The 17,742-nt window shown below is 42.9% G+C and overlaps 1 protein-coding gene across 2 annotated transcripts in view; it reads right to left on the bottom strand.

The window, feature by feature from the left end:
- Positions 1 to 9,044: 9,044 nt before the first annotated feature.
- The window catches only part of CSRNP1 (cysteine and serine rich nuclear protein 1), a 100,536-nt gene continuing 91,838 nt past the window's right edge, over positions 9,045 to 17,742 (bottom strand). For both annotated transcript variants that reach the window (XM_042472724.1, XM_042472723.1), the window contains exons 3-5: positions 14,701 to 14,960; positions 13,662 to 13,958; positions 9,045 to 12,358 (exon numbers count right to left, since the gene is read on the bottom strand). In XM_042472724.1, the coding sequence (XP_042328658.1) occupies positions 11,345 to 12,358; positions 13,662 to 13,958; positions 14,701 to 14,960 (1,571 nt within the window). In that variant the 3' untranslated portion in view covers positions 9,045 to 11,344. The remainder of the gene's footprint in view (positions 12,359 to 13,661; positions 13,959 to 14,700; positions 14,961 to 17,742) is intronic.

The raw sequence follows: 17,742 nt of genomic DNA, 5'->3' as shown, positions 1-17,742 counted from the left end.
AAAGTCCCAGATTATGTTCCTGTTCTTTGCGATTTTATTTTATTTTGGAGATCTATGGATAATTTGTTTACTCCAGAATATTTTCTGTCATCTCTCAATAGAGTCGGAGACTTAAGCTCCCCACATTGGTTTATTTTAAACTTGGAAAGAACAGGGTCAAATGGTAGGACTTTTCAATCCATCTTGATGTTCCCTAAATGAGATTCACTGTATGTGTAAAACTGAATAGGATTAGGGTGTGTGTGTCTGTTTCTCTGTGTGTGTCTGTGTGCCTTTAAGTCACCTGCCCACTTACTGTGACCCCATGAATTTCATAGGGTTTTCTTAGGCAAGGAAGGTTCAGATGTGGTTTTGCCAGTTACTTCCTCTGAAATATAGCCTACACTGGCAGTCTTCCATCCAAGTATTAACCAGCACTGAACCAGTTTAGCAATGTAGGATCTCATATAGGATCTCAGCCATTGTGCGATTACGGCATTCTATGTGGTGTTGAGCCAGTGTGGTGTAGTTGTGGGGACCAGGGTTCAAATCCCAGCTCAACCATGTAAAGCCGCTAGGTGATCTTGGGCAAGTCACACTCTCTCAGCCTCAGGGGAAGGCAATGGCAAACCATGTGCCAAGAAAACCCTATGATAGCTTCGCCTTAGGGTCATCACAAGTTGGAAATGACTTGAAGGCACACATCAACAATGTGGCTTTACAAGGGGATCAGATAAATTCATGAAGGGCAGGGTTTTTTTGTAGTAGATAATCATGATCCCAAATTTGTGGCTATCCTTTTCAGACAAAGATGCCACCGAGTCCCAATTGTTACGGAGGGGAAAGAGCAGGATTCGCTTGCCTCGCCTTTAGACAACATCTGGGCTTCTTAGAGCCAGCTGGCTGGCATGTGTAGTAAGGACTTGGTAGGCCCCAAGCTACCCTTACGTAAATAGTATTAATACCGCTGACAGGACCACCTTATGCTCCTGACTTGACCTCCAGAGATCCTTCACTTTTATGACATTTTAGCACATGGTTTTTGCAGCACCCTGCATTGTGGGAATAGGCCATCACAGACGTAGACAAAAATTCAATGGAATCACGTTTAGACAGCTGCCAATCATGAGGAAAAGTGGTAATCCATTGCAGAGAAGTAATGGGACTGTGTTTGATGTTTAAAAGCAAGCGTTTTTGAAGGAGGGCATATGTATTCAGAAGCAAAATATATTCCCTGAACACAATCCCACAGGCATCCACATATCAAATGCCACTCTTTATGTGTGCTTGCATGCGTGCTAGCTGCAGTGTGGAATATGTCACAATACCACAAAGCCAATTCAGAGCAAGGGTAATATTTTTGCCGTTGGTTTTCAGGGATGGCTATCACCATGCTAATACTCTCTTCTCTCTTCACAGTCCCACACATGGTGATATCACTAAAGGAAGTGGAAATATTCAGCTCACACCAATCTAAAACAGAGAAATCAAGAGATGGGCATGGAGAGGTAGATTAAATCTTAGCGTCCCACTTCTTTGAGCCAGACTGCAGGCCTGTTCCTACTAAGCCAGCCCTTGCCTTATAGCAACCTCTCAAGTTTGTGCATGCGGGGGGGGGGGGCGGGGGGCTTGTCACTTTTATTTGCCTCTGAAGTACCATGAGCACACCGAAGGGGATAGGGACAATTTTATTTATTTATTTAAAAAACCCTAGAACTCTCAAATTGACTTCCTTGGGAAACATGTATCCTACAAATGACTTTGAAACTAACAAAACAGATTTTTTAAAGCATATTGCTGCTAGCAGTTTTGTCCAAAAACATCAGACAAGCCTTATCTTAGGTCCTGCAAGATAGATAGATAGATAGACAGACAGACAGACACACACACACACACACACTCCTCCCTCCACATTTTCGGCTTTGACATTTGCAGATGTGATTATTCACGGATTTTATTAATATATTCTCTCTAGGAATATCTAGGTCCTCCAGTGCAATTCTATGGTCAAATTTAACCAAAGGTTGCATTGAAGACCCTAGAGACTCCTAGAAAGAACACTCCACTAGGCATTTGTAGCTCCTCCAGCGCTGTTCTAAGGTCAACGTCTGGCAGATGTTGACCACAGAGTTGCACTGGAGGACCTAGAGATTCCTAGAGAGGTGTCCTCTCAGGTAAAAACCTGGGTCCTAGCTGCGCTCCACCAGCACTTTTTAGAAGTTGGAAAGCTTTCTGACTTCTGCAAAGTGCTGGCAGAGTATGGCTTGGACCCGGCTTGGACCCAGGGTAATGGCAGCTGGCAATTCGGCAGCGATTTAGTGTGCAATAATCCCTGCCTCCAGCCCGTGTCCCAGCTGCAGTCCAGGAGGCTGGAGCCGATTTAAAACACCAACCAATAAACACCAAGCAATAGTGTATGTGTGTGTATTGTGTGCCCTCAAGTCTTTTCCGACTTACCTTACAGGGAGGGAAAGCAACCTATCTGGCAGCTGGAACCAGCAATGTAAATGAGACAAAATGATAAATTTGCATAATATAGTCTGAGTGCAGAATCAATTTAAACAGAATTTGGCTTGGAGAGGGATTTGGCATCAGCCTAGAAAAGAACATGGAAAATAATGTTCCTAGATACACTCTGCCACAGGGCAACTATCCTCTTACTTTCAGCAAAAATGCACATTAAGTGCTTAGAAAAGCACACATTGGATTTAAGAAAGGGGGGTTGTCTTCCCCTCCTCTTTTTGGCACAGAGCAGGAATGAACTCTCCTTCACACTGTCTTCCACTGGCCACCTACTGTTTGCTGCATGCCATCAATCTGCAGAGACCTGAAGGCTGCATTCTGTGAATTGTCAGAAGGCGCCAGTAAGTTTCCGTACATTACATTTTTTAAAAAAGAAGCCCAGCTTTGTTAACAGTAATGCTTGTTGTTCTCTGAGCTTGGCCACCCAGAAATAATTTCAGCAACTGGATGGCTTTCAAGAAGCAGCGTCCTCCTTGTCAGAATGAAATGCCCAGGAGCTTCATGGGTTCCAAGTTCTTCCCTCTTTGGCAAAAAGCTAATCCAGAAAAGGGCCACTGACACCACTCTTCCTTTTGGCAGAAGGGGGCTGTAGCATTCACCTGCTTCCCCTTGAAATGCTTTAAGGAATGGGGAGAGTGGGGGGAATTCAGTGGCAGAAGAGGCCCCAGAGTTTTTTTTAAAATTTCAAAAATTTAAAAACAAATTTGATTTTTTTAAAAAATTCTTTTAAAATTTTCTTTTAAAAAACCCCATCACTTTTTAACCAAATCCTCACTATGTATATTTCAATATGCAGAGAGATCTTGTAGCACTTTTGAGACTAACTGAAAGAAATTGGCAGCATGCGCTTTCCTAGACATCAGTCTACTTCCTCAGATGCATTAGTAGACTGAAGTCTAGGAAAGCTCATGCTGCCAACTTTTCTCTTTCTGTTAGTCTCAAAGGTGCTACAAGATCTCTCTACATACTGATTCTACAGACTAACATGGCTGTATCTTTGAATTCTACCTATATGTCAATACACTTGGGTTGTGTGTACAACAGTGTGATTTGAAGGCATACGTTGAATTTTGCTACATCACAACTCTTACCAGGTGACACCAACCCATTGCCTCCAACTAACCCAATTCAGTGGGGACAGTCCCAATTAATCCTCCCATGTCCCACCTTTTCAACTCCTTTTAAAATGTCATCATTTCTCTCTTCTTCTCCCACTTGCATCTGTGGTCTTCAGATAATGGCAATTGCTGAAGCTAGGTTCAAAGTAAACTCAGTTCAGAGGAGAGGAATCTTACCCTTCCCAGTAGGCTCAGGTAAAAGCTACCTGAGCCTCCTGTTGTGTTCCTTCCTAGCTTGTGTGCCCTTCTTCCTTCATGTTTGTGAACTTGTCCGCACTCTGATGTTGCTTGGCCATACATGGGCCACCTTCCGTCTGTGAAATGTTGAGAGGGTAAGACTCTTTCATTCTGCACCATGTCCACCTGCGCATGGACAGCTCATTGCAGATAAGAGGAAGGAGAACCTCCCCCGCGTTTTGGTACCATTTTAGCTTCCACAACTCCATTCCATGGGATCCTGGGATGTGCGCTTTCATCAGGTACTGAGACTTCTCTGCCACTAATGCCCCCTCAAAGTGCAATGCAAGGCATCCATAGCACAGAGAAGTAGCAGTTAAAGGGGTATTAGAGCAAGCTGTGTGTAGTGCAACAGATGCAAGGCTGTAACCATTGGGAGAGGGACAAAAACAAAGGCCATAGGATTCTGCCCTCCCCCCATTAAATTTTTCTTCAGTCCGCAAATTTATAACATTGGAGTAACTGAATAAAGATCAGAGACAAACCCGTGTTAATCTGGAATGTCAGTAAGCAAAATAGATTTTATAGCACTTTTGAGACTAACTAAAATTGTAGCATCAGCTTTTGTAGACTTGGTCTGGTTCAGCAGATGCATCTGAGGAAGTGGACCAAGTCCATGAAAGCTGACACTACAACTTCTTTCACACAGTTAATCTCAAAGGCGCTACAAGATCCCTTTGCATACTGATACTTCAGTCAAGTATTTAAAAATGCAGCTTAGGCATTAAAGGAAAGGAGCAGGCAAAGCGACCAAAGAAAAGTGAACACAGCAAAATACAGTGGGCCCGTGCTTCTTATTGACTGGGGTTTGTTCCAGGGCCTCTTGTGGATGCCAAAATCTGTGGATACTCAAATCCCATTATATACAATGGGGTAGTAAAAGTTTATTTATTTATTTTCATGCTGTGGATAGTTGAATCGGTGGATGCAGAATCCATGGATACAGAAGTCCAACTGTATAAAAGTTCTAGGTGTGAATGATTTTCAATGGCTCATTCTCTCATGCAAGAAATTTTCAGATGGAAGGAAAATTTAACAGGGGTAGTAGCAGTCTTTATTGGGGGGCAATGCCATCATTTGCTCTCTGCAGCAGTTGTCTGTATGTATGGCCCTTCAGGCCACCTGTCAACTTATGGCAACTCCTTTAATTTCATAGGGTTTTCTTAAGCAAGGAATGCTCAAGAAGTGGTTTTGCCAGTTCCTTCCTCCAAAATATAGCTTACAGCACTTAGTACCTGTTGGCAGTCTCCCATCCAAGTATTAACCAGACTGACCCTGCTTAACATTCAATATCAGAGGGGATCTGGTGCCTGTACAATATATAGGCCATTCTCAATACTTAAACCCCTGGAAAGACTTTAATTTGCAGAGATGTCCAGTTTGCTTTAAATCTGCTGAGGATTGCTTTGGCTATATTGTCACAGCAAGCGATGCCAAAAATATATCATGCTCTACTGTGCAAATATTTCCTGTTGTTCATTTTAAGAACTGACTCCCCATGGAAGCCAATCCTCCGTCCCCTTTGCTTGCCTCTCCTGGTTCCATCCTAGCCACTTGAATCCCATTTTGGGAGAAAGGTAGGATAAAAAATCCAATGAATAAATAAATGAAATAAATCCGATGGCTGATGTGCCTACATTTGCCTTTCACAGAAGACATCTTAATTTGCAGGCTACCTTGGAATACTACAAATTGAGTTTTTGGGACACAAGATTATTTGCAGAACAACACTTGTGTCTTGATGATAATACCCTTTACGAACTTAACTAGTGTTTTTAGCTTTGAGTTCTTCAGCGTTCATTTCAGTTCATTCATGGGTGTACATGGGAGTCTTCATCTTGTACTGAACCAATTCGCATCTGGCAAGGCTACATACTGGGTATGTTTAGCCTGGGGAAGAGAAGTTTAAGAGCTGACATGATAGACATGCTTAAATATTTGAAAGGATGTCAAGGATGGAGCAAGCTTGTTTTTTGCTGCTCCAGAGACTAGGACACAGAGCAATAGATTCAAGCTCCAGGAAAAGTGATTCCACCTCAACATTAGGAGGAACTTCTTGACAATGAGGGCTGTTTGACAGTGGAACAAACTCCTTCCTCGGAGAGTCTGAAGTCTCCTTCTTTGGAGATCTTTAAACAGAGGCTGGATGGCCATCTGTCGGGGATGCTTTGATTGTGAGTTCCTGCATGGCAGAATGGGGTTGGACTGGATGGCCCTTGGGGTCTCTTCCAACTCTATGATTCTAAACATTAGGAAGACCTTCCTGGTGCTAAGAACTGCTCACCAGTGGAATATGCAGCCTTGGAGGGAAGTGGAGCCTCCTTCTCTGGAGGTATTTGAACAGATGCAAGATGGCCATCTGTCAGGAGTGCATTGATGGTGTATTCCTGCATGGCAGGGGGTTGGACTGGATGACCTTTGGGGTATCTTCCAACTCCAGAATTTTAGGAAGGAGTTGGAAAGTTCCGTCTCTAAAACACTGGAGTTCAATGCTGGGCTAAATGATGCAAGAAAGCAAGATAGCACCAAATGATCCTGTGTTCAAAACCTCTTAGAATGCAGGAAGAAAATCCGAATAAGGTGTGGTAGATTTTGCAGGCTGCTAAGAGACTGAGAAATTGAACAAACAACATGATTCCATAGGCTTTTAAATGGGGTGTGAGTGTATCCATGAGCAGTCTGCCTTGTGTCCTAAGAATAAAAGACACACACACCCCTTGCACCGCCAGCACACAGCTGTCGAAGGCACAAATCAGAAGTTGGCAGTCTTTGGGGGACAAGTTGTGAATAAGGAAGGGATATTTTGAACGCAAGACCCTTCTCCATAGCAACCCCAGCGAGCCCTTGGAAGGCCTTTACATTGGCACAAATTTGATTTTCATTAACCTCCCCCAGCCCTCCATCCCAGCGCAGAAGAGACGACACGGCCATGGCTCTGTTCTAAAGCAAAAGTTGTTTTTATTTGAAAGCGTAATGAAATTTTCTTCATATTGCTCGGACGAAATGAGAGACAGCAGCTCATAGGCAGATAACGCTTCTTCTTTTTAGTTTTGCTTTTTATATCAGTGAAAATGGGGAAAGGGGCCAAAGAGGTAAAAATAAAATGCATTTTTAAAAAAACTTGTACCTTGAAGCAACGTAAGCAGAATATATACACCGAGAAAGCAAACATAAAGCCGTTGAAACCAAAGTGTTTCGATCATTGCATTAGATAATTACAGATCGTGTCAATAAATACCCAGGATTTTTTGTTTTGTTTTTAAAGGGGGGGGGGACTGCTGTAACAGGCAACGTTTTATACAAGATACAGAAAGAGGAAATATATATATATCTATTTACAATCAGTGCACCCTGAGGTGTGAAAGAGGGAAGTTGGCACCTACACACATAAAGTGAATAAATTAAAAAAGAGGAGGGGGAAATCTACGAAGGCAGAAGGGGTCTTACCCCTCAATCTCCCAACATTCGTTTCAAAAAGGCATATACAGACATATATGCAGGGAATGTTCTACTGTTTTTGATTTAGTGCCAAAAACAACCCCCCAAACAAAACAGTACCAAAAATGTCCTAAAAGAGTCATTATTTAATTTAGGTGGAATTAAAAAAAAATCCACAAATTAAATACGAAAATTGGGATATATTTATATATATTTATATATTTAAAGTTAAATACTTTGTTTTAAAACAAAATTGCCCAAAGTGGGATTACCCTTTTGCGCTGGACGCCACATTGTTCCATAGAGACTTCACTATTTGATTTTTTAAAAAATTATCTTTGCATAGACTTGGTGGGACAAAAGTCTTTCCAAACAGCTCCGTTGTGGAAAGAATGCTGGATGTTTTCCAGATCGCTAGAGGTCAAAGTGCAGGGTGTCTAATCTCAGAGAGGCAAGGACACTGTTTCCCTTAGCAAAAACCCCAGTGGCACAAGCAAGACCAGATGCAACTGCAGCCGAAGGATCGCAATCCAGAAAGTTACCCCTTCCCAACCAAAGGGAATTGCTTAGGAAATGGAAACATTCAATAATAATGGATGACACACACAGACACACACAAAAACCAGATTAATCTTTTTATCCTACTTAATAAAAGCTGCCGCTCTGCTTTTGTTGCGGGGATAGTGTTTTAGTCAGGTGAAAGAGGTGTTTTGGGGATAGCAAGCTTTTAAAAGAGGGAGGCATAAAAACAGCTGAGTTCCTTGAAGCAGAGTAAGAATTTAGTACCAAGTAATCTGCTACATGTGTATGTGATCACTGAATAAATCAAAGGCCCGGTACAGACGGCCCAAAAAGGGCGGTCTCCCGGCACCTGGTTTTGCTCCACGGGGAAGCCGCAGCCTCCAGACCACAGGACTTTCCCGCAGAGCAAAAAGAACCCACAAAAAGAGACACGTGTAGACGCTAAGCATCTGTCACATCAAAATGGTGGCACTCATCTGTACAGGGCGCCGCCATTTTGATGTACGGAATACGTGCTAGGGTTGTGGGGCGTCGGTAAGTGATGCCCCGAGGCAACCCTAGTACGTCATCAAGATGTGCCACGAGGCCCATCTGTACTGGGCCAAACTGAACCAGTAGACACTAAGGCTCGTTGGTAGTAAAGGCATATGTATCCTACTACAGAATGGAGTGGTGACCAGTTGAATATATTGTATGGAAATCACCCAACAGTGTTAGGTTTGCACCCTGCTTTTAAGGACATACCTACAAAGCACTTGTACTGGGATGAGCAATTCACAGCTCACAAACTGCACATTAATCCCACTCCTGGTGAATGGGATCTGTCCCCATCTACAACTTTACACATTTTGTGTTATCTCAAGAAACTATTGTTTTTTAAAGTTGGAAGTTTTGACACAGTAAGCCTTCTAAGCAAACACCGCCAACTACTAGCCAAGAGACGGCAGATGGAGGGGGAGAGAACGGCACTGGCTTAACAGATGTAGATGCTTACTCTGCTTGCTTTCTATCATTTTTAAGCACTACCAACTGGATCTTCCTTCTAAACAAGGCCTCTAAATTATGTTGAGACAGAGGTTTTGGTGGGTGTGTGTTTATATTTCAATAACATATCAACAATAAAGGTTTCTAATGTTTTCTTTTTCCTCTTCACTGTTTAATTGGTATCTTTCCAAGAGGCGTATAAATATCCTAGTTTAGCCAAAGTCTTGTTTTCATTTTTTTTAAAAATAGAAAAGTTGTTCTTCACTTTCCAAATGTCAAAGGAGCATTTAAAAAAGGGAACCCTTCGGAAATTTGACAACTTCGCCATTTGTAATGAAATCCAAGGATACACTGAATAATACAATGCTGTCTTGTCCTTACCTGTTCCAACCATATCATCCCATTCAAACATGTGGGACTCCAGATCAGTGGATTCCCAACCCTTGGTCTTCCATTTGTTTTGGACTTCAACTTCCAGAAGCCCCAGCCAACTTGGCCAACTGTCAGGAATTCTGGGAGCTGAACCCTAAATCATCTGGAGGACCAAAGGATGGGAACCACTGCTCTAGATCATTAGGAAACATTTGTTGCTAGGTGGATCCTGTTTATGAGAATGAATGGGCACCACATTGTATAAATGGCATTTTAATGCAATCCTGTGTGGGCTGCACTGCAGTTGCAACTGTCTAGCTTCACACTGGCATTCTCTCTCCCACCTGACACAACCTAAAACATCCCAAGTCCTGCTAAGCACAGTGTTTTGCATGTTTAAATTTTTTTGCTATTACTACTGCAAAGGCTAAAAAGTCCTCTTCAATTGCAAGCTTGGCTCTTCCAAAACAGGTTCTTCTTCTTGTATATTTGGGCACCATAATAGATCAGATTCATTCTATAAAGAAGTCATGGCCAAATCCTTAAGTAAATTAAATAAATTAGAAAATAATTTACAAACACATTTTTACTTTTATCTCTGCTTTAAATAGTTCATATGATTTCTTTCCTCTTATGCTCTCTCTTAATAGTTAGGGGTTATTATTACTTGTCCACAGCAGAATTATGGACACCACACAGATACAAGTCTTCTACAAGAATGACATGGCAGAGGAAAAAAAATCAAGATTTTTTTCTTAAATAGTAGCAACATACAACCTCTCTTTTTATACTACAACACAGGAGCTTTGGAGATATAAAGGGAGGGAGGGTCAACAGGGTGTGTTCTTTTTGCTGTGCTGCAATATTTCACTGTTCTCAGAATTTCCAAAGTTCAAATATTCTTCTCAGCCACAAATATGATCCAGTGAGTCCCTTTCTAGTATGTACACTAGCTCCCTCCAATTGCCCATCGTTCTCCCATAACAGCAAGTCCCTTTACAGCACTGCACTGCGATTACAAAAGCAGCACAAGGGGTTCCCACTGCAAAAAGAAGACACTCCTGAAGCTGTGTACAACACTCCATTTCACCCTGTACCTCCACTGGGAAGTAAGCTTGTTTGAAGAAACCAGTTTAATAAACACTCGCTAGAGAGCCTTTGCCCACTGGAGGAGGCCAAGGAGACCAGGGAGAAACCTGGAACCCAAGAGAGTGAAACAGAATTTGTAATGCAGATACATGACTTCTCCAAAAGCCTTTGGGTCAGATCCAGACTCAAGAGTGGACTAGTTGGACTTTAGCTTAAGTCCCTGACACTTCAAGGATGTACTTTAAATATGACATCTGGGTTCACGCTAGAAAAGTTATGCAACTGCATTGCAAATAAACACAGTTTTATTTTCCCCAAAGGAAAAAAGCAAAAAGAAAACACATCCTTAAAGCCTGGGGTGTTTTAGCTCCTTAGTAAGCCCCAGTGCTACTCAGGTATGTGAAGGTAACAAATAAATAAAGACAGATATATTATGCAAAAATATGATTGTACACATAATACATCCAAGGCATGACTAATTTAAATAAGATTCCATGCTCAGTTCAAGCTTCGGTGGCTATTTTAAACTGTGGAATTTTGCAATAAATAGACTGGAGAGGGAAATGATGCATCTAATAGTGTAGGGGCCTATTTTTTCTCCCTGTAAATGTCTTACTCAACAGACAACCCTTCAGCAAATCATTTTGACAATAAATATAATTATATAAAGAAAATTCTCAAAGCAGCTTGAGAAAATTGTCTGCCAACATTTGAAAATGTTTGCAGAAGGTGCTCTGTGGATGATCCACAGTGTTAAAATGCAAGGAATACTTGCTCACAAGGTCTTCCCTGCTGCCCATACAAAATGCAAGTAAATTGTGTTTTGTTTTGCAAAAGTTATCTTTTGTTTTCCACCCCTCCCCAATGCCATTAAAAGGCTAAGAGGTCTGCACAAGCAGTAAAGAAAACCGATTGTAGCTGCAGATATTTTTGCTCCCTCCCCAAAGTGTCCCAATATGAACAATATTCATTTGCCTTCAATCTTTGTAGCATTTCCTTCTCTTCCAAGGATTCCTTATCCATGGTGCATTGTCCATGTTTTTTTTTAAAAAAAAACAACACACACACAGACACACACATAATTAAACCTTCACTGTCTCCATTAGGGATGACTTAATGGCATCTTCTAGAAGTTGATTGTCTGTAAAAGGTGCAGGGGTTTCTGGGACCGATTCAGACAAGCCAATGAGGGACTCTAAAAAGCAGGTGCTCTGGTCCCCAGACTGGGGCAAACTAGGGAAGTTTGGCAACTGGAGCTGCAGGGCTGAAAAGTTGTCCAGGTTCTCGTACTCCTTCAAAGAATTATAAAGGGGTCCCAGGTTGTAGTCTGAGAAGGACTGGAAAAAATCCAGAGAGTCAGAGGAAAGGCTCAGGTCCATGTAGTTTTTGGAGCACTGTTCCCCCATGGAAGAGACACTACCACCTTGTGCTCCTGAGGAGGCTTCCTCGAAAAAACAACTTGCCTCCTGATTGGCGTTCTCATCCAAACATTCTGTGAGATTCGGCAAATGGCTCAAACCGTTGTCACTGCCAAATTTCTCAGCCACATTGGTGACACACTGGTTTTCCACATCCACACTGAAGAAGCCAGTCGGATGGAATGAACTCAAGTTATCCTGGCAGCCGTTGGCAGTGCTAGTGTCATCCTCTGCATCGGAATCGCTGAAATGGAGGATCCGGGCCAAGCCGTCGTCGTCAACATCTGACTGCGACTTTTCAGATGGGGTGGCCTCATATTGTTCTTCCAAATCCTCACTCTGGCTGGATGAAAGAGATGAATCAGTCATATCACTGCTGCAGCTGTTCTCGCCAATGGTCTCCAGGTCAGTGCTGAACTGGAAGGCTGGCATCAGAGGCTTGGTCCTTTCCTCTAATGCTGCCTTGCTCACTGGACAGCCAAATGGGTGAAGTCGTTCTCTGAAAGAGGATTCAGGCTCAACATTCCTCTCACTGCTTTGCTGGTTCTTCTCCAACTCCAGCTTCATGATGGTGTGAATGAAGTGTGTCTGTACACGGGCCTGGTTGAACTCGATCCTCCCTTCTGTGTTTCCACAGCCATCTTTTGTGCAGCCACAAGGAAAGGATGTGTGATCCATCTGCCAGCAAAAAACAAAGATTATGTCACATTTACCTTGTTTAATTAAAAAAAACTAACCCAAAACAGCATCTGGATGTTACTGGCCCCCAATTGTTTGCATTTTGCCTACAAGTTAGTCAAAGCTGATTTTGGACATGCATTTTCAAGGAATTTGTCTCCAGTTGAGGACTCTAGGCCAAATCTTGGAACTATTTCCACTGACAAAGTAGTTCAACTATAGGAAAAGAAATTCCATCTGAACATTAGGAAGGATTTCCTGATAATAAGGGCTGTTTGACAGTGGAACACACTCCCTTGGAGGGAGGTGGTGTCTCCTTCTTTGGAGGTTGTTAAACAGAGACTGGATGGCCATCTGTCAGAACTGCTAAGATTTTGGACTGCGGATGCCAGCTGCCATAACAAATATAGCTGGTGGTTTGAGGTTCCAATGTCCAAGAAAGCACCACTATCCATTCTGGCATTAAATGTCCACTAGTGTTCCAAGGGGCTCTGCTCTGCTACTGTTTTTACAACACAGTTAAAACATTTACTTGAGTGGCTGTCACCTCTTTGAATGATGCAAAACACCACCCATGTAATCTGTTCAGCTTGTGCTGAGCACATAAACCATCCACTTCCTGTCTGCCATGCCTATAGATGTTAGTTCTGATGCATAATAAAGTTCTGGGGAGCAAGAAAGACAAGAGTATTACTTGATCTAGGGAAACAAGCCACACAGCATCCAGATTCAAGTCGAGGCTCAACCATAGACACACTGGGTAGCCTTAAGCAATATTGTTGTTGTGTGCCTTCAAGTTGTTTTCAACCTATGGCAACCCTATCGTGGGGTTTTCTGGGGCCGAGTTTGACTTGTTCAGCAAGTTTCCATGGCCGAGCAGGGAACTGAACCCTGATCTAAAGAGTCCTAGTCCTACACTGAAACTACTACACTAAGCTGGTTCCTAAGGAATATACTAACAGACAAGGTTTAGCATCACCAGTTGCAATGGGAAGATAAATATGAATCTGCAAAGCTCTGGAGAACGAACAGACTGGCAAAGACAAGTGACAGCTGCGTTGACAGAGCACAGCAGCAGAAATTACCATTTGCCCTCTGGCAAAAAGTAGATGCTGACCAGAGCCCTCGTTGTAGCATTCTTAAGACAAAGAAATATGCTTGGCTCATCCCGATACAAACAACTTCTTCCTACTCAAACCTGATTTAAAACCACACTGGAGCTGGCAAGTGACCATCTACAAGAGAATGTTCTGCTGTGCCATGTTGCAATCCCTACAGCCCTCTTCAAGGCAAGGCCACCCACCTGACACTTAATGCCAGCCAAACTACAGCTGCACGTTTCCGGATCGCAGAACTCCTGGCAGCTGCAGCCGCAGTCTTCTCGGGAGAGGCGAATGCTGTGCAGCTCCCGCTTCTCCTCTTTGTCGATCTTCTTGACACCCATGGCCTTGAGCAGAGCTCGCCTCTTCTTGGCCGGGTAGGGCTGGAGGAAAAAGCCGTCCTCCAGCTCTGTGCCATTGCCTTCAATGTCCTCATCTGAGATGTCTTCTGTGGTAAGCTGGTTGGCCTCCTCACACTCTTTCGTACCATTCATGGTTAGCTATTTGGGGGAAAGAAACAAGAAATGCTTGTTAAAACAGTGAAATGAATGCACCAAGGAACTCACCACCTTGTTATCAGGTTGCTGTTGTTGTGTGACCAAGTCATTTCCAACTTATGAAGCACCTAAAGTGAATCGTTCATGGAGTTCTCTTGGCAAGATTTGTTCAGAAGGTTTGCCATGACCTTCCTCTGATGCTGAGGGTGACCTACCCAAGGTCACACTCTCTCAGCCTGAGAGGATGTCAATGGCAAACACCCTCTTAAGAAACTTGCCAAGAAAAACCCATGATAGGTTTGCCTTAGGGTTGCCATAAATAGGAAACAACTTGAGGGCACACAACGACAACAAATCTGAGCAAACAGTAAACGACACTGACCCACCACAAAGTTGAAAGCAACATATTTGTGTCTTGGGCACCACAGTTTAGGGACAGCAAGCAATGGCTGGTATTGGAAAGGGCGGTGTTAATGGTGCTTTATTTAACAATGTGGGATAAAGTTAAGTCTGATTATCAATGATTTACACTTGAGTCTAGAAACAAATAGATGGCCCTTCCTAGCCTGGTGCCCTCTAGACTATCTGCCTATCTTAGTACTGCCTGATTTGACTGGAAGCAGCCCTTAGGGCCTTGGGCAGATGAGATTGCCTGTAGCTACCTGTAATCCTTTCCTAGCCAAAGATGTCAAGAACTGAACCCAGGACCTGTTTGCCTGCATGGCAGGGCCTCTCTGTGACTTACTTTCCACTTCAAGGCTTCCAGTTTCTCCTCTTTCAACTTCTCCTTCAGCTTCTCCCGTCGCACCAGTTCCTGTTCCTTGGAAAACTCGGCCAGCGTGAACTCCCGGGAGAAACCATGCTTGCTGACCATGCCAAGGGTGCATCCCCCACGGCTAGGCACACTGGTGAACCCCTGGCAGCGTGGGAAGTAGAACACAGTGACCCGGTCAAACTCCACATTGTTCCGCTTTAGTCGCTTGCTTTTCTTCAGGATGGATGTCGCTGGAGAGAGAAAAGGAGAGAGAACTGGTGAGCCTTTCTTGTTGTTACGTGCCTTCAAGTTGACTTCAACTTATAGTAACCCTTTCCTAGGGTTTTCTTGGCAATATTTACTCAGAAGAGGTTTGCCACTGCCTTCCTCTAAGGCAGTGGTTCTCAACCTATGGCTCTCCTAATGTTTTGGACTTCAGCTTCCAGAAGTCCCAGCCAGCTTGCCCAAATGATCAGGGATTCTGGGAGGTGAAGTCTAAAATGCCTGGAGGACCCAAGGTTGAGAACCACTGCTCTAAGGCTTAGAGAGTGAGTCTTGCCCAAGATCATGCAGCAGATTTTGGTGGCAAAACAGGGATTCAAACCCTTGTTTCCAAAGTGCTAGGCTGCTGCCATACTGCAGAATTAATGCAGTTTGACACCTCTTTAAACACACTGGCTCTATCCTATGGAATCCTGGGAGATGTAGTTTGTTGTGGCTCCAGAGCACTCTAACAGTAAAGACTAAATATCTAAAAAACCCTACAAATCCCAGAAATCTATAGCATAGAGCCATGGCAGTTAAAGTGGCATTAAACTGCATTAATCCTGCAGTGTAAATGCAGCTCTATCCAACATGCAAACCACTACATCATGTTGGCTCTTGAGCCTTTGTTATTACCAAACATTTCAGATATATAATTCATGTCAGGAAAAGTGTTATTACATTTTTCATTCAGCTCTGTATCCATGAGGTATAGAAATTTACTGTTTCAGAAACCAAGAGGGGGAAAAAAAAGCATTTTCAGGAAAAGAAAAAAAATTAGCCACAAGAAACACAGCCAGAAAATAACTGGCCACCATGTATGCTGTATAATAATAATAATAATAATAATAATAATAATAATAATAATAATAATAATTTGTTTTATTTATATACCGCTATTCCAAAGATCATAGCGGTGAACAGCAAGTAAGCTAATGAGCAAGTAAGCTAATTTGCCCCCAACAGTCTGGGTACTCATTTTAGCTCCCTCCTCGGAAGGATGCAAGCCTGAGTCGAGCTTGGGCCCTTTTGCTGGTCTAGAACTCGCAACCTTGTGGTTTCGAGTAAATGGCGTTTAACCACTGCGCCACCAGGGCTCCTGATATTACTGTTGCAAGGAGAGAATATGACACAATTTAAATTTATTGACCAATTTGGTGTTCTTTTTTTTAAAGGAAATTGACAGCATGAAAAAGGACAGCTCGTTTTTTGTACAACTGATGGTAAGATAAAATGAAAGTCGCTTTTTGTACAATATGAGCACCGCTATGTGTTGTGTACCAAGGAATAGAGCAAGCCTGATCCTGTGCCAACACAAACCTCAACGCTGCAACCAAAGGTCATCAGTAAGTAAACTTATTTGCATAAGTTTGCCTAATTTATGATTCATATTTCTGAAAGTGTACAAAACATCCTGGTGAAGTAACCTCATGTACTGTACAGTACAGTTTTATCTCACCCTCCTATCTTTCAACACAATGGATAAGGTCTCCTTCCATGTTATCTTCACAACTACTTTTAGGCCATGCCAGTTTAAGAGATTATGGCTGCATCTGCACTGCAGGAATAATCCATTTTGACACCGCTTTAAGTACTGAGACTCAGTAGTATGGAGTTGTGGGAATTCTGGAAATGGTAGTTTGTTGTGGTGCATGAGACACAACAAATTACAAGTGGATGTCAAGCTGGAATATTCCTGCAGTGCAGATGCATCCTAAAACTGACCCAAAGTCATCCAGTGAGCTGTCTGGCTGACCACAGATTTGCAACTGCATGGAGCTAGTACTACAAGCCATCCACCACACCACACTGCTCATCATATATATAATTTTAGTTCATTTGCATTCTGCCTTTTGACTACAGGCTTCACACAGAGACTCTCAGAATGACATGTATTAAAAGTGAGTCACATACAATAAAAATAAAAACAAAAACAGAATTACTAGGAAGAATGTCTCGACTGTAAGAGTTCATCCAAGATGGAACAGACTGGCTTGGAGGCCTTTAAGTAGAGTTTGGCTGGCTATCTCTCAGTTGTGAGAGATCTTAGGTGTGAATTCCTGCATGGCAGAGGGGCTGGCCCTTGTGGTCCCTTTACAACACTAAAATTCTAGCTGGTAAGTGTGTGTATACACCTTAAGTGTGTACACAGCTGGGACTCCTCCTTGCTGGAAAGTCAATGTTAGACATACAGGGCTCCCCCGGGTTACGAAATTAATTCGTTCCGCGGCGCCATTCGTAACCCGAAAAGCATTCGCAAGCCGAAGCCCCATAGGCGCTAATAGCGAAAGCCGCGATTTGGTGCGAAAAAGCGCCGAAAAGCACCAAAATTTTTTTCGTAACCCGAAATAACCTTCGTAACCCGGAACAGTTTTTTTTAATGGATTTTTTTCGTAACCCGGAAATTTCGTAACGCGGCGCATTCGTATCCCGGGGTACCAGTGTACAATCTCTGCAACCTAATACTATTTGGTTTTTGTACAAGACTTTTCAGTATTCAAATGCTTTTACATTATTTAATCTGTGTCCTGCTCATCTGCCAATGGTAATATTGTCAGTATTTCCTCACAACAACCCTGTAAGATAGCGCAGCATTATTCTCGTAGCCAAACGAAGAATGTGGAACTGGACGCTGAGAGCTTGGTTGCATCTAGGGCTGCATCTGCTCTTCAGAATTAACGCAGTTTGACACTGCTTCAACTGCTATGGCTCAGTGCTATGGAATGCTAGGGTTTGTAGTTTGGTGAGACGTTTAGACTTCCCTGCCGG

This window comes from Sceloporus undulatus, chromosome 6, assembly GCF_019175285.1.
Source record: "Sceloporus undulatus isolate JIND9_A2432 ecotype Alabama chromosome 6, SceUnd_v1.1, whole genome shotgun sequence".
Lineage (NCBI taxonomy): Eukaryota > Metazoa > Chordata > Lepidosauria > Squamata > Phrynosomatidae > Sceloporus > Sceloporus undulatus.
Note: the sequence above shows the minus strand (reverse complement) of the source record. Positions and strands in the feature narration are given on the sequence as shown.